Source organism: Equus caballus, chromosome 1, assembly GCF_041296265.1.
Source record: "Equus caballus isolate H_3958 breed thoroughbred chromosome 1, TB-T2T, whole genome shotgun sequence".
Taxonomy (NCBI): Eukaryota; Metazoa; Chordata; class Mammalia; order Perissodactyla; family Equidae; genus Equus; species Equus caballus.
Window position 1 is genome coordinate 59,510,234 of NC_091684.1, and position 18,947 is coordinate 59,529,180.

At 55.3% G+C, this 18,947-nt stretch overlaps 1 protein-coding gene across 15 annotated transcripts in view; it reads left to right on the top strand.

Moving 5' to 3' along the window:
• Window positions 1-18,947, top strand: part of PALD1 (phosphatase domain containing paladin 1) — a 95,847-nt gene that overhangs the window by 50,764 nt on the left and 26,136 nt on the right. For 14 of the 15 annotated variants that reach the window (XR_011437387.1, XR_011437390.1, XR_011437388.1 and 11 more), the window contains 13 exons: window positions 5,641-5,854; window positions 8,759-8,861; window positions 10,135-10,314; window positions 11,536-11,700; window positions 12,524-12,684; window positions 12,895-12,970; window positions 14,660-14,811; window positions 15,142-15,241; window positions 15,453-15,557; window positions 17,413-17,508; window positions 17,924-18,052; window positions 18,541-18,657; window positions 18,745-18,900. Coding sequence is in view for 9 of the 15 variants with exons in the window: in XM_023644303.2 (XP_023500071.1) it covers window positions 5,670-5,854; window positions 8,759-8,861; window positions 10,135-10,314; window positions 11,536-11,700; window positions 12,524-12,684; window positions 12,895-12,970; window positions 14,660-14,811; window positions 15,142-15,241; window positions 15,453-15,557; window positions 17,413-17,508; window positions 17,924-18,052; window positions 18,541-18,657; window positions 18,745-18,900 (1,725 nt within the window). In the remaining 6 variants the exon portion in view is untranslated. Of the gene's footprint in view, window positions 1-2,905; window positions 3,191-5,640; window positions 5,855-8,758; window positions 8,862-10,134; window positions 10,315-11,535; window positions 11,701-12,523; window positions 12,685-12,894; window positions 12,971-14,659; window positions 14,812-15,141; window positions 15,242-15,452; window positions 15,558-17,412; window positions 17,509-17,923; window positions 18,053-18,540; window positions 18,658-18,744; window positions 18,901-18,947 lie in introns of those variants that run through there. The other variant, XM_070263087.1, reaches the window with a different exon arrangement.

Below are 18,947 nucleotides of genomic sequence, written 5' to 3' on the forward strand. Positions count from 1 at the left end.
AATCACACAGTCTTGGCCGGCAGACCCTCATCTGGCTAGTATAATTACATGCTGGTGCAGCTTCAGCTCGACATTCCCCTGTGCTTCCCCTTTGCCTCAGGCCAGAGTCATTGTGGCCCTGGGTTCCAATCTGTCCTTGTGGCCACTTCCCTTATGACCTGGGGTGCATCATTTTCCCTCTCTGGGCCTCAGTTCCTTCATGTGTTGAAAGAGAGGGTTGGACTGGCTGATCTCCAGGGCTGTAGCCAGCTCTGAATCTCCGCTTTTGGGGGCCTGTGGTGACAGCCATTTGTGGAGGTTCCTGTGGTCACATTTTTCCCTGAGGTGAGGCTTGGGATTTTGCAAGAGGGTCTGGAATCCTGGTGGCAGTGAGGGCAGGAGAAAGGACGAGGCGGGTGGTGGCTGGGGTTGGTAGCAGACGTCCAGCTTTCCGCTTCCTCCCAAGAGCCAGACTCTGCTTTGGAAAAGCTCACAGGGTTTGACGAGCCTGGAGCTCGTGGCTGCTGCCCCACAGCAAGGACAGAGAAGGGGGACTTGAGCACTTTGGATTAGAGATGGGGAAACTGGGACCAGAATGGTGACGAGTCACTTCTACCAAGAACCGTATGAGAAGAAAGGGACTTTGACTCTGAGATGTTCAAAGCTGGGGCCTTAGGAATCAGCTCTTGGACCTCTTGCCTGTCCTCCACTACTCCAGGACCCAGAATGGTCATCTGCAGCCTCCGCTTGGCTTGAATACTGCCACTGACGAGAAGCTCACCACTCTGGCAGGCTGGGCGTTTCTGCTGTAGCATCAGGAGGTTCGTTGAGTTGGAGCTAATACTCCAGCTCCTGAAGTCTGATTCTTCTCTGGGAAACAAGGTCACCTCTCTGCCGAGGACGCCACAGGGCAGTTCCTTTTCTCTGAGGACTGACTGCCGTGAGTTTCCCCAGAGGCAGGAGAATGGCCTGTCTGTGTGTGGAACTTTCTCAAATGCCGTTATAGCTGCAGCCCGCATGATTCCATGGCTTCTTGGGTGGTCACTGAGAGCTTCTGTGAAGCAGGGCCTGGAGTCCTCGATCCCTCCAGGGGAAATGTGCGTCTCTGGCACTCCAGGAGGCTGTGTCTGGGGTGTTCTGGCAGAGAGGACAGTGAATGGGGGTCCCTGGACCCTGAGTGGGGGCCGTCCAGATCCCAGAGGGAGGGGAGAGTGTGTGGGGTGCTCTGCTGTCAGGGTCAGCTATGGAGAGGCTGGAAGGCAGCCTGAGGAGGAGCAGCTCCCACTGCTACCGTGTGCCAAAGGCAGCTGTCCCCACCCCAAAATGGACACGTGGGGCTTGGACCTCACAGGGAGGCTGGGTGCTGGCACTCAGTGGGTGCCCTGACGTGTTAGAAGCAAAGCAAAGGAGAAGGTGGGAGAGGGCCTGTGTCCTGGGGAATGCTCTTCCCTTAAAGCAGGGGTTCCTCTCTTTTTATTGGCCACGAGCCCTCTAGCAATCTGGGAGGAGCTCCTGGACCTCTTCTCAGAATGTTTTTAAATATACAAAATATATGGGATTTCAGAGGAAGAAAATTTTATTGAGAAAGCTATCAAAATACCAAAAAACAAATTGGTGACGTAGTAATACATCTCCTTAGTTATTATTGCATTAGCAAGATCGTCCATTAGGTAAATTAAGGTTCAATTTTACTTTTTAAGGACACTTCAGTGACACGGCTGTTGTTCAGCTTTGGTGTGGACATTAAGCTGGGGCGTGCCTGGCATGACAGACTCCCAGGCGACTGTGATTGTTTGGATGGTCCCGGGTGTTGAGAGCCCCACTCTGCAGATGGAATGCAGTTTCCTTATAGCTGGCTCCATGCGGTGAGGATGGGCTGCTCCCTGGGATCATCAGACTTCTCCATGCTCATCGAGTTAAGCTCTGTTGTGAGAACCTGGGATCCTACCGTAGGGGCCCAACACCACCAGGCACAGAGTTGCTTGAAGTGGGCCAGTCGTGTCACTCCCGGTCTGTGGGCAGGGGACCGGGTCTGATAATTGCTGTGCTTTGAAAGGAGGGGTGATAGGAAGCCACGTTTCCAGATACCTGCACAGCTGCCCTGACATGTGAAACAGCGGGGAGCGCTATGGCGACCACGTCCCGGGTCTGCGACTCAGCAGGGCAGCCTTTGCTCGTGATTGAAGGGAATGCGAACTTTCGGTTAGAAGTTAGGACACTACGGGTATACCTATTTACAAACCCTCCAGGCTCGTGGACACCCCATCTTCCGGTCTAGTCTGATCCCAATCCACCCTCCCCACTCTCCCCCAGCAGGGGCTTGAGCACTAGGGACCCCACCACCACCCCCGCCCTTGCTGACCACCATCCCTGGTGGTGGATAGCAGTGATGTGACGACTAGGTTGCTAATCTTAGGAGCCAGATCCATTTGAAGCTGGAAGGGGCTTTCAGATCCAGAGAGGGGAAGGAAGTTGCCCCAGGCCCCACAGCATGTGGCCAGCAGGATGAAGGTCCCTGTGCTGGCGAGGCTCCCCCTGGGCGGAGTTGAGAGAAGTTTCAGGGGAGCTGCCGAGTGAGAAGCCTGGGGACGCTGGGGTCTTGCCCTCCTCTAGACATTTTGGAGGCAGGTCAACCTTCAAAGGGTTCTGTCCTCCCCTGCTGCAGCCTGCAGCTGTGCACATCTGTCCTGTCTCCCTGCTGCCCTCAGGGACCGGCTGGGGCCTGTCATCGCCTGTGGAGCCCGTGAGAGATGAGGGTGGTGGAGCTGGAGCTGTGGGGGAAGTGAGGGGGAGGAGAGTGGAGGTGTCAGGCCCAGCCCAGCCCAGTGGGAGCAGGGCTGGCCTTAGCCTGGCGGCTGGAGCCAGCTGTCGCCTCCTCAGGCCTTCCCATGTCTTGTTTGTCAGGCCTCCTTCGTGACACCCGAGCCCTGTTCTTGAGGAGGCTGTTCCACCCAGGCCTCCTGGGCCCAGACTGCTGCGAGAGGTCTGGGAACTTTGATGAGCTGGGTTGGGGGCCTGCCACAGCAGGTGAAGTGGAGAGAAGGTTCTGGCTCTGCTGTCGGAGCTCCACTGTGGAGCCCTCACCTTCTCTGAGCAGCCTGTTTCTGTTTAGGAACAGAGACCCATTCCTTCCGCCTTTGACCAAAAGAACAAGAGAGAGAGAAATTGGACTGGGTGTGGAAAGTTACGATGGGGCTATTATAAACACAAGGTATGCATGTTAACAAAGCTGTCACATGGCTACTGGGAGTTTTCAAGGGTGACAAGGCTGGACGGGAGGGAGTGAGGGAGCCCTTTCCAGATTGGAGAGGGAGAGGGATGGGTGGTGGTTTGGGAAGGTTCTGGGAGGTGTGGATGGGTCTAGTCATTCTGTCTAGGTGGCTCTGGGGAGGGGGAGCCTGAGGACACAACTGTCGGGGAGGCCTGGGGAGCCGCCTTGGGACCGGGAACTGACTCAGGGTCTGGGGGAGAGAGGATGCAGTGAGCTCAGCCTTCAGACTGACCTCTCACCCTGGCTTCGTGCTGAGCCCTGGCTCCACCGTCCCCTTCCTGAGCTGCTGCTGCTGGTTGTGAGAGAGCCGGGGCGTGGTGGGGGAGTGTGGATGTTTGGAGCAGAGTCCCCACTGACGTGGAGTAGCTCGTGCCCGGCTGGAGGCAGCTAGGGGAGTTGTCATGTTCTAAGGACTGCTTATGTCCCTGTGCTTCTGCAGAGCGCACCCATCTCAGGGTATGGGCAGAGTTGGGGCAGGCAGGGCAGGCTGCTCCCTCCCCGTCTTGATCCTGGACTGTCAGTGCCATATGGGGCCAGCAGTTACTGAGCTCTCAGAAGGTTCTGTGAGCCTCTGTCTTCCATGCCTTTCGCCCTTCTCTTGGGTCTGTGTGGAATTCCAGCCCCTTCCCTTCCCAGCAGCCCTGACTCTCGGACTCTTGAGCCAATCCTCCCCACACTCTCCAGCAGCTCTTAAAGGTCTCCTGCTTGCTTCCCAGCCATTTTCTTATTTGTTTTAAATAGGCCTTAACTGTATTACCCAGTGTTCAGAGGAGGAAAATAAGAAAATACCGATAAGCAAGTAGGAGAAAATAAAAATTATCTATAATCTCATCACTTGGTGGTAACTCACATTAGCATCTTGTTGCAGATGCTCTCGTACTTTTCTTCTGGTACACTCTCATGAATTAATGTGGGATTATAGCATGCACTTGTCTTGAAACCTGCTCCTTCCATTCCTATTTCCTAGATGTCTTTCCAATTCAGTCAATATGATATTTTTAATGGCTGTTTAATATTTCACCTTAGAGACATCCCATAATTTATTCAACAGATCCCCTGTTGTTAGCTGGAGGTTGTTTCCAGTGTTTTGTTATTATAAACAACACTTCGATCAACAAAATACCCTTGTAGTCTACTTTTTTGCATACATTCTTAAGTATTTCCTGAGGAGAGAGCCCTACAAGAGGAATTGCTGAGTCTACGAGGATGTCTAGCATGCCTCAAGAGGGGCAGAAGCTTTGGCTGTTGATGCTGTTGATGTTGGTGATGATGATGCTGATGTTGATGATGTTGATGGTGATGATGCTGATGAGGTTGATGTTGATGAAGTTGGTGATGATGATGATGAGGTTGATGAGGTTGATGTTGATGAGGTTGGTGATGATGATGATGAGGTTGATGTTGATGAGGTTGATGTTGATGATGAGGTTGATGAGGTTGATGTTGATGTTGATGAGGTTGGTGATGATGATGATGAAGTTGATGTTAGTGAGGTTGATGTTGATGAGGATGATGATGAAGTTGATGTTGATGAGGCTGAGGTTGATGAGGTTGATGTTGATGAGGTTGGTGATGATGATGAGGTTGATGTTGATGAGGTTGAGGTTGATGATGTTAATGTTGATGATGTTGATGGTGATGATGTTGATGAGGTTGATGAGGTTGATGATGATGATGATGAGATTGATGAGGTTGATGTTGATGAGGTTGAGGTTGATGATGATGATGTTGATGATGTTGATGATGATGATGTTGATGAGGTTGATGATGATGATGATGAGATTGATGAGGTTGATGTCGATAATGTTGATATCCAGTTTAGGGGCCGGTGCTTTCTTTGAAACCTTGATCTGCTGAGAGCTCACCCAATCTGGACTTCCCTGGCCTCATTTTGTGACATTCATGGCTAGAATGTCCTCCTGCATCCTATGCCCTTCCAGAGCCTTCAAATCCAAACCTGACTTCCCTCTGCATCTGCCCCTGGTTCCCACTCAGGTGACAGTCTCCCACTTCTCCAAGTCTGGAAGGCCTGGCCTCCATGTGGCTTGACCCAGTCGCTTAGAGCCCTAGGACTCAACCTGGTTTGGAGGGGTAACTCTTTCCTAACTGTCTTATTTTTGCCAGATGAGTATAAACTATAGGGGGTCAGGGGCTGTGTCTTCATGTCTGTGTCCATAACTCCCCCAAAGCATCAGTAGAGGGCCCGTGGTAGGCACACAGCAAACATGTGGTAGGTGGCAGACTTGCCCACTCTCTCCAGCTACAGGGCAGCTGGGCCTCTCTGGGCCTCAGACTTTGCATCTGTACAGTGGGAGTGAGGGGTGGGCTGGGTCCCTTCCTGCCATGGCTTTTCCCACCCCCTCCTTCACTGCATGCCTCTCACTCCACAGGTTGTGGGTCCTGAGGCTGCCGGCAGAATATGGGTACAACGGCCAGCACGGCCCAGCAGACGGTCTCAGCGGGTGCCCCCTTCGAGGGCCTCCAGGGTGGCAGCACGATGGATGGGCGGCACTCTCTCAGTGTCCACTCCTTCCAGACCACGGGCTTGCACAACAGTAAGGCCAAGTCCATCATCCCCAACAAGGTGGCCCCCGTCGTGATCACGTGAGTGGCAGGGGGTACGTGACCATGTCCTTGAAAGATAGGACTAGGGGAGCTGCCTGGAGGGTGGTGGCATCAGTACTTAATGTCTACAAACTGTTTTCATAGATGAAGACATTGAGGCCCAGAGAGGTTAAGCAGTTTGTCTGCAGTCACACAGACAAACTAAATGGGAATCTTAGCCAGTGTTACTTACCATGTCCACAGTGCTAAGGAGTGTGAAGATTGGGGGAGTGGCTGGGGGGACACCCTTTTGAAATAATTTTTGGCTGAACATTTTCAAAGGAAGTCTATATACTTAGAGGCATAAAATTTAGATTTTGTTTTTCACAACCAGTAATTATGGTTTGAAACAGAGGTTAACACCAGGCCGTTAAAGAGCCTTGGGCTGAAAAAGCTGGAAGCTGTTGGTGGACTATCCTGATTAGGTCCTTCAGGGACATCCCGAAGGAGGCCGTGGATTTATTCTGGCATCGTATTTTGAGAGACCTTGACACACTGTGTGCCCAGAGGAAGAGGGTCAGGAAGGGCCCTCAAAACCCTGTCTGCCCTGTGGGGCCAGTGAAGGAGCGGCTGCTGGGGAGCCTGAGGCCTGAAAGATGGAAGGCATGTGGGGTCCATCTCCTGGCAAGTCGGGAAGCCTCGTCTTTCATCTAATCGGCCCGCCACGCTCCCCTGCCTCTGGGCCCCTCCAGGGCGCAGGAAGTAGGACACGATGAGCCAAGAATTAAATATGTTCCACACATAGAAGTTTGGCAGAGACGTAGCAGATGGGACCTCTGTGTCAGGAGACCTGAGGGGTGGGAGTGATCAATCCGGCCTGCTGGCTTCGGGGCCTGGCGGGAAAACTGTAATCATGATACATCACTGTGCTCGTGATAAGTGGAGGCGAAGAGATCTTACATAAAAGGAACTTGATATGTAGACTGTCCACTAGCGATGACAGAACTAGGTTTGGACCTCGAGGGCAGCAGTGGAGACGCATGTCCCGGACCTGGCTCGGCCTCTCCCTTGCTCTGTGACCTTGGGCAAATCCTTTTCCCTCTCTGGGCCTCAGTCTCCTTATCTGGATATGTGGGGATGACATTCAAAATATCTAACTGTGGTGTGGCTCAGAACAGTCAGCAGCCTGCTGTGAAAATCTGCTGCGATGGTACTGTGCGTGCCTCCCGGGGCCAGCTGTGGGCGCAGTGCCCCTGTGCTGTAGTGTGCTTGGGGTGGAAGGGACCTTAGGGATCACCCAGCACAGAGACTGGCAAACTCTATCCTGCAGGCCAAATCCAGCCTGTCACGTTTTTGTAAGTAAAGTTTTATTGGAACACTGTCACTACCATTCATTTACATGTTGTCTGTGGACGCTTAACACTTCCAACTACAGAGTTGACTCATTGCGACAGAGACCGTATGGCCAACAAAAGCTTAAAATATTTACTATCTGGTCCTTTATATAGAGGTTTGCTGGGGCCACCCATGCAAAGTGGCATAGTGGTTAAGTTCACTGCAGTCTGCTTTGGCGGCCCGGTTTCACGGGTTTGGATCCTGAGCGTGGACATACACCACTCATCCAGCTATGCTGTGTGGGCGACCCACATATAAAACAGAGGAAGATCGGCACAGATGTTAGCTCAGAGCCAATCTTCCCCCCCTCCCCCCAAAAAAAAGAAAGAAAGAAAAGAAAACAAAAGAAAGAAAAGGTTTGCAGATTTCTGATCTAATACCTTGTAGATCAGATGTGAAAACTGATTTAGCTAAGTAAACTGAGTTTCACGGAGGTAGAAGGATTTGACGATCACAGTCCTGTGGTGAGAAGGAGGCAGAGCTGGCCGTGGGAACGCAGGCCTCTTGACTCCTTGTCTAGTGCTCTGCCCCACCATTTCACCACCCTGTCTTTCTTTTGTTAAGAGGATCAAGCATGAGATCAGGAGCTCTGGGAGCCTGTGTCTTATTTGCTGTTATAATCAACACAGTAGCTTTTTGTGTCAGGAGTGCACGGACCTCCCCCTGGTTTAGCATCTACAGAAGTCTGGAATTTTACCTGTGGGTTTTGTTTGAAATGGCCCCGTGTGAAGGTAGAACTCTGCTAGTCATAATAATTGCGTTAATAGATGCCCACCGTGCCCTGGGCCAAGGCACTGGGCTGTGCATGGATGTTCCTTAGCCCACTGAGTTCTCATGACAGCTCTAGGAGGGGAGACTCACTGGTAATGGAGCCACGGAGAAAGCGAGTGACTCCGAAGCCATGGCCGCCATGTGGTGGGGCTGGGCCTCATTCCTAGGCCATGCAGCCCTGTAGCCTGTTCTGATCACCTCCCTGTGCTGTGGGACTGTCATGTGGGGTTGTTCTCAGGGACAATCTGATGGAGGGATAATCCAGGACCAAAGTAACCCCTAAACAGGATGCCCTACACAAGACAGAAGCTTCTCTCCACATGAAAGTCCAGGAGGTGCCACGGGCTCAGCCCCCCATGATCAGCCCCGTGATCAGCCAGGCTCCTCCCCTCATGTTGCCCTGCCACCCACCAACATCTACTTCCTGCCATCACTTCTGGATGGTAGCCAGGGAGAAGAAGAAAAAATAACGACACACACCTTCCCTTAAGGGGAATGGCCCAGAAGTTGCACACATCACTTCTCCTCATGTCCCATTGGCCGGAACTTAATCACATGACCATGCTAACTACAAGGGAGGCTGGGAAATGTAGTCTTCAGCTGGATGGCTCATCAACATTCGGGGTTTTATTGCTGAGGAAGGAGTGGAGAGTGGATCCTGGGGGACAGTGAGCAGTCTCTGCCACAAATGGGTGGCTGCAAGGGCAGGGGTGGGGTGTCCCTGCTGTGGGTGTGGTGAGGTGGAGAGGACCGTGGCCGTGGAGGTTGCCTGACTGGGTCTCCATTCTGCCCCCGCAGCTACAACTGCAAGGAGGAGTTTCAGATCCACGATGAGCCGCTCAAGGCGCATTACACCCTGGGCCGGCTCTCGGACACCACGCCCGAGCACTACCTGGTGCAGGTGAGCTCAGGCCCAGCCTCTCCCCGGCCTCTCCTGCCCTCCTGCACTCCTGCACTCCTTCCTCACAGGGCCCCTCCCTTACCTCCTGCTCGCCCTGTCTGCTCCCTGGGCTCTCTCCTTTACAGCCTCACCCGATCCTCTGGGGTCCTGGCCCTGCTTCCTGTTGCCCCTGGTTCCCGGGGCCTCCTGTGGCGCGCCCTGCTCTTCTCTCCTCATGCAGCCCTGCCTGGCCCAGCCTCCCACACCTCCTCCGTCAGAGCAGCAAGCAGAGCAGAGACGGGGGCCTGAGGTCCCCAGGCCCCAAACTGCTTCCTCCAGGCTGGGAATCTCCATCTCATTCTTTTTTGAAGTTTCAGAACGTCTCTGGCTTAGCTAGTATTGGTATTTTTTTTTTTTTTTTGCCTTAAATATCCCCAAGGCAGTAAAGTCCACGAGGACAGATGACTTGGGTCCATTTTGCTCACTGCTGGGGTCCCAGGCCCTAGAGCATCACTTTGGCGCCATGTAGGTGCTCAGTAGGTGTTCACTGAATGGATAATCGTGAGGATTGAACTGTCCTTGTTGAAAGAGTGGCTGGGAATTTCTGGTGTCAGAAGAACTGGTCCCATTTGTCATCTGCCTGGCAGTGTAGGTGGCGGTGCTACTGGAGGCGTGGGGGCGGACAAGATGACTTTAGGGTTCCCCTTTGCCCAGAATGAACTCTTTTGGTTCCTCCTGCTCTCCCCTGATCCCTGAGTAGTGTTTTCCTCTTTTCTCGGTAGTTGTTGCATCTGCTCACCCCAGCTGGGAGGGCGGGACCTGCCCTTCCTCAGAACTGTGGCCCTAGGAAGTAGCTAGCACAGTTTTCCTCTGGTTCATTCCTGGTGCCCCAGCAGTGACTCCCTATTCCATGTGCTTCCTCTGGGGGCGAGAGACATTTGCTTCCTCCTGGGGGGGCTGTGGGCCCACCCTAGAGCCAGCTTCAGTTTCCTGCCCCTGGAGTGCTCCCTGCTCTCTTTCTTCAAGACCTGTCTCAGGTACCACCTCCTACGTGAAGCCTTCTCTGTTTCTCCGTTGGTAGGATTGTCTTTCCTTTTCCTGAACTCTGTGACATCCTTCCCAGGATCACAGATGGTCACATACTTTGTTTGTTTTTTTCCTTGAGCCTATGGACAACTTGGGGACCATGTCCCTGACCCACTCTCCCTGCTCCCTGGGACCTGGGATAGAGCCCTGCCGGTAGAAGGTGTCCCTGAGTCATCTAACTGAACCTCTGTGGCTCTTCCCCCACTAGGGACGCTATTTCCTGGTGCGGGATGTTGCTGAAAAGATGGACGTGCTGGGCACTTTGTGGAGCTGTGGGGCCCCCAACTTCCGGCAGGTGCAGGGTGGGCTAGCCGTGTTCGGCATGGGACAGCCCAGCCTCTCAGGGTTCAGGCGGGTCCTCCAGAAACTCCAGAAGGATGGACACAGGGTAAGCAGGCCACTTCCCAGCCCCCCAAATTTGGGAAAAGGGGCTCCTGGGAGGGACAACTTCAGAGGCTCTGCAGGGGCCTGGCCACATGCTGGGGAGGGCAGCTGGTGGCCTGGACCAGGCCTGCCAGGCCTTGAATGTGTGACGGTCATTGTGGTTGGCATGGCTGGGAAGTTCTGGGCAAACGTTTATTGCATAGTCCTGTGGGGACGTGGAAGCTCTGAGGTCAGAAGCCCCTTTTACATTGCACTCTGAGAATCTGGGAGGAAGTGAGGAGAGTGACAGGGTGACAAGAGGGGCCAGATCATAATGAGAGAGCCACAGGGTGATGATCACAGCCAACACTTATATCCTCACGTCAACCCTATAAGAGCGTGGCAATTATTCTCCCATTTTACAGAAGAAGAAACTGAGGCCCAGAGAGAATAAGTGACTTGCCAAAGGTCACACAGCTCATTTGTGGTGTCCCGAGACCTAAACCCAGGCAGCTGGACTTCAAGTGCCTGCTTCTAACCACTCCTCTTTCCTGCCCGTCGAGGATGTTGAGGCAGGATTTTGAGTGTTTGGGTGTCTCCAGGACAGAGGCTGAAGGCCCACTGTGATTGCAGGCTCATTGAGGGCAGCCTGCATCTGAGCTGGCCTGGGATTAAGGTGGCGAGGCCTTGAGTGAACCAGAGTCGGGTGGGGGTGTTAGCTGTGTGCAGGTCCCATCTTCCCAGCTCGACTGTGAGTCCCTCAAAGGTGGGATCTGCACACGTGTCTCCCTCTGTCTGTCTGGTGCTTAGTGAACAAATGATTGCATAGTGGTGGTGGGCATTCATTTCTTCAGATGATTTTTATCCAGCACCTAATTTATCCAGGGCTCCCTGCGAGGAATTGTGGGGACGTGAAAATGACCAGGAAATGATTCTGCCTGCCAGGACGCTGTAGTCCATGAGGGCAGAAAAGGTGTATTCATTGATAATGTTAATACAAAGCAGGAATTAACACTATGAGCTTCAGAGGAAGGACTGTTGGCCCTGAGAGGAGGGAGGGCCGGGAGCAGGTGGCATTTGGACTGAGCTCTCCTTCTTGGGTAGGATTCACATTGCAGGGACCGGGTCGGGTGGGGACGGCCTTGAGGAGGGGGAAACGGCCTGGGCAAAGGCCTGGAGGCGCAGTGGAGCGAGTGTCCATGCTGGAGAGTGGTGATGGCTTCCTTCCTCCTGGGGCTCCGGGCAGGAGTGTGTCATCTTCTGTGTGCGGGAGGAGCCCGTGCTGTTTCTGCGTGCTGGTGAGGACTTCGTGCCCTACACGCCTCGGGACAAGCAGAACCTTCGCGAGAACCTCCAGGGCCTCGGACCCAGGGTCCGGGCAGAGAGCTTGGAGCTGGCCATCCGGAAAGAGGTGAGGGCTCCTGCTGTGGGTGGAGGCCCCTCCCTGGTAGGCCTCTCCCAGCCGACAGCCCATCTGGCTCTCACCAGCCCACGCTCTCCCATCTTCTGCACTGCTTGGGCGAGTGGCCAGCTGTGAGGCCAGCTCACAGAGGCCGGAGGAAGGACCTCCCAATCCCGGCCCTGTTTGCCTCTGCCCCTTTCCCACCCTGCTTTTCTCCTCCACCTTCAGCATCCTTGCTTAGAAAGGAGTCTGGTGGAGGGAAGAGAGCTAGACTAGGCGTCCCAGGACTGGAGTGCAGTCCTCCGGGAGCTGTGAGGCCTGGGGTGAATCTGTTTCTGAGGTTCTGTCCTCCTCCTCCACAACATGGGGGCTTCTCAAGGTCTCTGAGGCTGTTGACAAGAGATAGAGGTGTGTAAGTGGAGTGTAGGGGTCATGGTGCCCCCAGAGACTCCCTGGGGCAGGACCTGAGGCTGTGTTGCTCACTGGTTGTCTCCCCATCTTCCTCCCAGGCCTCCTCTCTTCTAGCTCCTAGCTCCCCGAGCCTCACCCTGTCCTTCAGTCTGGCAGCTTAGCTAATTCCTGCTGCCCGCTGGGCAGAGCCCTTCCCACCTGGGCCCAGTGGAGACCATATCAGCCTGTGCATAGGTGGCTGCCCTGGGGCCAGTGGCCACCCCAATCCTGTCAGGGCATAGAGAGTGCCTCTGGCCACATGGTACTCCCTGGAGAACAAGCAGCCTACTCCGTGTAGCCTAGTCACTCCAGAGCTCAGCCAGGAAGGTCAGGAGGGACCTGAGGTCAGTCATGGCCCTTTGGCCCCCACACCTCCATCTAGATCCATGACTTTGCCCAGCTGAGTGAGAACACATACCATGTGTACCACAACACCGAGGACCTGCAGGGGGAGCCCCACACTGTGGCCGTCCGGGGTGAGGATGACGTGCATGTGACTGAGGAGGTGTACAAGCGGCCCCTCTTCCTGCAGCCCACCTACAGGTACTGAGGGTCAGTCCTGCTTGGGATTGCCGAATGGCCTGGGGCCGTGTGGGACCCCATGTGCTGGGCCTGCTCTTTAGCTGCAGCCTCAGTTTCACCAGCTGCAGGTTGGGCTGAGTTCCCCACAACCATCTCTCTCATGGGAATGCCAGGGTCGGGGGATGCCCAGGTGTGTGGACTGCGTGATGGACTGTTCCCCTCACCTGGCAGGTACCACCGCCTGCCCCTGCCGGAGCAAGGGGCCCCACTGGAAGCCCAGTTCGATGCCTTTGTCAGTGTCCTCCGGGTAAGTGGGGGCGGGAGGAGGTGGTGGGAGCTCGGGGTGGGGGCAGGTACCTGGAGAGTGGGTCTGTGTCTAGGCCCTGTCTCCGTGGAGATGCTCGGGGTGGGTGTAGCCTCTGGCTTTCCTCAGGGGAAGGCCTGGTTCTGTGTTGTGTATGGGCTCGAGTGTGTCAGGGGCTGTCTGTGTGGGGTGTGCATACATCTGCCTGTGTATGTGTAGGTTGTGTGTCTGTGTGAGGGTGTGTGCACACATCTGGCTGTGTATGTGTGGGTTGTGTCTGTGTGGGGGTGTGTGCACACATCTGGCTGTGTATTGTGGGTTGTGTGTGTGGGGGTGTGTGCACTCATCTGGCTGTGTATGTGTGGGTTGTGTGTCTGTGTGGGGGTGTGTGCAGACATCTGGCTGTGTTTTGTGGGTTGTGTATCTGTGTGGGTGTGTGTGTGTATGTCTGGCTGTGTTTGTGGTGGTTGTGTCTGTGTGGGGGTGTGTGCACACATGTGGCTGTGTATGTGTGGGTTGTGTGTCTGCATGGGGATGTGTGCACATCTGTCTGTGTATGTGTGGGTTGTGTGTGTCTGTGTGTGTGGGGTGTGCATGTCTGTGTATGTGTGGGTTGTGTGTGGGGGTGTGTGCACACATCTGGCTATGTATGTGTGAGTTGTGTGTCTGTGAGGAGGTGTGTGCACACATCTGGTTGTGTATGTGTGGGTTGTGTGTGTGGGTGTGTGCACACATCTGGTTGTGTATGTGTGGGTTGTGTGTCTGTGTTGGGGTATGTGAGCACACATCTGGCTGTGTTTGTTTGGGTTGTGTGTCTGTGGGGGGTATGTGAGCACACATCTGGCTGTGTATGTGTGGGTTGTGTCTCTGTGGGGGTGTGTACACACATCTGGCTATGTATGTGTGGGTTGTGTGTGTGCGTATATGTCTGTCTGTGTATGTGTGGGTTGTGTGTGTCTGTGTGAGGGTGTATTTGTACATGTCTGTGTATGTGTGGGTGTGTGTGTGTATGTGTGTATGTGTGGGTTGTGTGTGTGTGGGGGTGTGTGTACACATCTGTCTGTGTATGTGTGGGTTGTGTGTGTGTGTGTGTCTATGTCTGTGTATGTGTGTGTCTCTGTGCGGGTGTATTTGTGCATGTCTGTCTGTGTATGTGTGGGTTGTGTGTGTCTGTGTGGGGTGTGTTGGTACATTCTCCAAGGAGGGAGCCCAGCACTGACCGTCTGGAGGAGGACCCTGGCCGTGGCTCGGCTGCTAACTTGCTGTGTGATCTTGGACAAATCTCCTATCCTCTGTAGACCTCAAGTTCTCCTTTCTTTGCTGGAGCTAAACATTCTCACCCTCTGACTCTTCAGTGCTATTTCCTGAGACTGATGGTGTTTCCGTCCACGTCCACCCGCTTGGGAGGTCACTTGTTTAATTTGCATCTCACAGGGGGTGTTACAGAGGCCTGTACTCCCTACAGAGGGAGTAGTTCTCCCTTCCAGGGCTTCCCTGAGCTCGCCAGGGCCTGGGAAGGTGGAGCGGATCAGCTGTGGGGTTTGGTGAAAGAGTCTGAGTGGCCCGTCTGGCCCCCCTTGCCTCAGACTGCAGGGCGGGTGTGGCCAATGTCATGACCCCCTCCCCCGACTCAGCCCTCAGCCCAGGGGTTTTGGCTCACACTGTTGCCTGATGTTCACGGTCCTTCCCCAGGAGACCCCCAGCCTGCTGCTGCTCCGTGGTGTCCATGGGCCTCCCCCTGCTCTCCTCTTCAGCTGCCAGACGGGTGTGGGCAGGACCAACCTGGGCATGGTCCTGGCTACCCTCATCCTGTTCCACCACGGCGGGACTGCCTCCAGGCCAGAGTGAGTAGCCTGGGACCCAGTGTCCCAAGGGGCTGTGGGGTTGAGGAGAGGAGGGGTGGGACTGCCCCAGGATGCTGGGGACATGTCAGGAGTCCAGAGCTGGAAATTGGGCACCTGTGGTTCATTTCCTGGTTTGTCACAGACTTGCTGGGTGACCTGGAGAAAGTGTCTTCCTGGGCCTGTTTCCCCCTTGCCTCCCCCAGCGTGATTTGGAAGGGAGACTTGGAGCCTGTAGTCTGGTTCTTCCCAGCAGCCGGATGAGTGGGAGAGAGTTGACAATGGGGCTGTTGTAGAGGCCTCTGGGAGCACTGATTACTGCCCCCTTGTCAGGCCCGTCCCCTCGCAGACCAAGCCACTGCCCATGGAGCAACTCCAGGTGATCCAGAGCTTTCTCCACATGGTGCCCCAGGGAAGGAAGATGGTGGAGGAGGTGAGCAAGGGCTCTGGGCATGGAGCTGGGGCTGGGGGCAGTGGAGGGGCCACTCACTGCTCCCTGGTGGGGTCTCTCCCTCCCAGAACATCCCCATTCTCAGCCAGTCATTTCTCTTTCTCTCGCTCTCTTGCATCTCCCACCGTCTTTCCTGGGCCCTGCTCCCTCCCCACTGCTGTCCCTTCCTCCCTGCCCTGGTCCCTGGCACCAGGTGGACAGAGCCATCGCCGCCTGTGCAGAGTTGCATGACCTGAAGGAAGTAGTCTTGGAAAACCAGAGGAAGCTGGAAGGCGTCCGGCAGGAGACCCCCGCAGAGGTGAGGCCGAGAGCTGCTGCTTTTGCCCGAGCCCTGCAGCTGCACTCGTCAGGCCCCTCACCTGCCTTCGTTCAGACTGACTTTTCCTGGCTGCTGCTTCTCCCATGAGAGAGCGGATTCCAGAGGAAGGGGCGATAGGGGAGCTGGGCCTGCAGGAAGGACGGGGCAGGAAGAGGGAAGTTTACTTTCTGACAGGTCCCCTCATGCAGAATAAACAGGATGGAGGAAGGGGCTGCTGGCGGGGCTGGGAGCGCCTGGATCCAGACACTTCCCAGACTGCTCATGACTCCCTGTGCAAATAAAACCCATGGTGTTTCTTTGGGAAGGCCGGGTTTCATCCAGCCGGCTGCTTCGGGAAGGTGATGGGCTCTGCGCCCTCTCCGCAGGCCTGTCCCCACGTTCCGGGGAGAGGAGCTCAGCTTGACAATGTTTGCACACAGAAAGTGCACGGAAAGAATCTGAAGGCTGCTGTGGCTTTTTCTTCTTTAACACTTAAAAAATATCTTTTAAAAGCAATATTATATTATGGAAAATCGAGAAATTGGACAAGAAAAGAAAATAATCACCTAGAATCCCAGCACAGCTGCTGTGAGCCTTTTGGGCTGGTTTTCTTCCTTTTTCATTTCGTGTTCCTGTGTAGGCTGCCCCAAGCAGAGTTTGCGTCCTGATTATTTCATTTAACCACATCTTCCCTGGGCCGTTGCTGGTCGTCACGGGATTTTACTGGCTGGGTAACTTAACCCCATTGCGTGGCTCAGCCATCACTGGCCTGGTGGGCTGAGTGGGGGATCTGGCCTGACTGCCTCGGTTCCGGTCCTGGCTCTGCCACCTATGGCTGTGTGGATATGGGCAACCTGCTTAACTGCTCTGTGTCTCAGTTTCCCCACTTGTGAAATGGTGCCACTAATAGCTACCCCATACGGTTGTTGTGAGGAGTGGGTGAGCTAAGATCCATAAGCACTGGGAAGGTGTCCCTGGCATGTCACCTGCCGTGGTTTACTAAACAGGCCCCTCTTGTTGGAGACTTGAGTAGCTTCCAGTTCCTCATCAGTGTAAATACTTTTGCATCGAGCAGCTTCATAAAAATGAGACTTTTGTGCGTTTAGGATTTTTTCCTTTAGTCCAGATGAGGAGTTGGCTGACTATACTTCCTTTCTGGCCTATATGAATCTCACTTGCCCTCCAGAGGGTGGTACTGACCCAGCAGAGAGCCCTGAGGTCTGAAGGCTGAGAGGGACCCTTGAGATTAATCCTCTTTGACAGCCTCCTACCTGGAGGGTGCTGGGCTGGGGGTGGGACACTTGTTTGGGGACCCAGCTCTCTTTGCCATCAGCTATGTGACTTTGAGCAAGTCACTTCCTTTCTCTGAACCTCAGTTTCCCCTCTGTAAAGTAGGAGTAATAATGACAGCCCCCGTGGAGCCCTGTCGTGAGGGTCTTTCTGTTTTCTTGTGGGCGGGTCACAGCTCTTGAGCATTTAGGCCTCTGGCTCCGGGCAGGGTGTTTCTGCACCTGCTGCTCCAGCATGGATTGTGTGCCACCATGCAGGGTGAGTTGGGTTGGCGCAAAGGGCGGAGCCCCAGCCTGCCTCTGGGCATGAGCCTGTGGGGAGGCCGTCCCTGCACCCAGAGCTGTGGTCCTGCTGCTTTCCCTGCACCACGATTACGGCAGCAAATGGGTAGGGTTAGATGCTCGGAGGAACTTCCAGCCAGGCAGACCTGTGTTACGAAGGAGGATTAGATTGTCTTCGGAGGATTTCTGAGGCTTAAGTCCTGCCCTTCCAGGGGTGGGGGTGGGGTGGCCTGAGCAGCCCCATGCTTACTCCCCTCCCCTCCTCCCTGTTGCCCTCCTCTCAGGGAGGTGGCGGCCAGCACGGTGTCCGGCAGAGGGCGCTGCGGAGCCTGGAGCGGTACTTCTACCTGATCCTGTTTAACTACTATCTCCACGAGCAGGTGGGGCCGGGGGTGCGCAGACTCACGCCCCCTTCTCCTGGGGCCCCTGCTGCCCTCCCCACCACCGTGAATGACATGGGGTCCATGGGGACCCCCATGGGCCTGGGGAGAAGGGTGGGGACATGTGTGTTGGTTCTAGAGGAAGGTGGGTGTGGGGGAGACAAGGAGAGACCCAGATAGAAGGGTGGTCTCTGAGCAGGTCAGACAGAGGGAGGCCCCTCCTCTCTCCCTGGGTCACAGTTTCTGTGCCTTAGCCAGGGCATCAGGGCCTGGAAGGATCTCGCTTGGATGTCCTGGGCCTCCCCTGTCTCGGCTATCACGGATGACTCTTGGGCTCCCCCACCAAGGGGCAGGCAAGGAGAGCTTGGGGTGGCCCTGTGCCCCTGAACTTTCCTCTCTCTGCCTCGGGCTGCAGTACCCGCTGGCCTTTGCCCTCAGTTTCAGCCGCTGGCTGTGTGCCCACCCCGAGCTGTACCGCCTGCCTGTGACACTGAGCTCAGCGGGGCCCGTGGTCCTTGGGGACCTCATCACCGAGGGCTCCCTGGTGAGTGGGCTGGCTGTCTGGGGAAGTGTGCACGGGTGCGGGCTGTCCCTGGGGCCAGAGGGCCCTTGATTCCTTTGAGGTCGGGTTAAGCATTGCCCTTACAGGAGGTGAAGGTGCTGTGGCCTGTGGGGTGGTGGGCTCCTCTGAGTGAGACGGGATTGTTATGAGGCCCCAAGAAGCATTTGCAGATGTGGCCGCTGTGCTAGTGCCCTCTCCTCAGTCTCAACCCCAAGTGATCGGGCGGGGAGTCAGAAGCCCTGCTTCTAGTGTCTTTGCCCCTGGTTTCTCATCTTTGAGCCTCAACTTCCTCATCCAGAGAGTGGGTGCCAGTACTCTTCTCCTTGCCAGGGCCGTGATGAAGCTCCAAGTGTGCCAAATGCTTTGTAAACTGTAAAGCGCTGGTCCCGCCCCTCCTCAGCCCACCTTGGGCTGGGTTCTGAACCTCTCAGTGGCTGCTGCGGGTCCCAGGCTTGCTGCTCTCCCCACAGGGAGCCGATGATCTTGTCTCCCCGGATGCCCTCAGCACCGTCAGAGAGATGAATGTGGCGAACTTTCGGCGGGTGCCCCGTATGCCCATCTATGGCATGGCCCAGCCCAGCGCCAAGGTGACCACCCCAGGGGGCCTGGGTCCACTCCTGTGGTGGCGGAGGGGAGGGGAGAGCTCTTTCACCGACAGCCCTCCTGTTCCCCAGGCCCTGGGGAGTATCCTGGCCTACCTGACCGACACCAAGAGGAAGCTGCGGCAGGTCGTTTGGGTCAACCTGAGGGAGGAGGCTGTGCTGGAGTGTGACGGCCACACCCACAGCCTGCGGTGGCCTGGGCCCCCCATGGCTCCTGACCAGCTGGAGGTGAGGCCCTCCTGCCTTCTACACACCCCTCTCTACCTTGGAGGGCT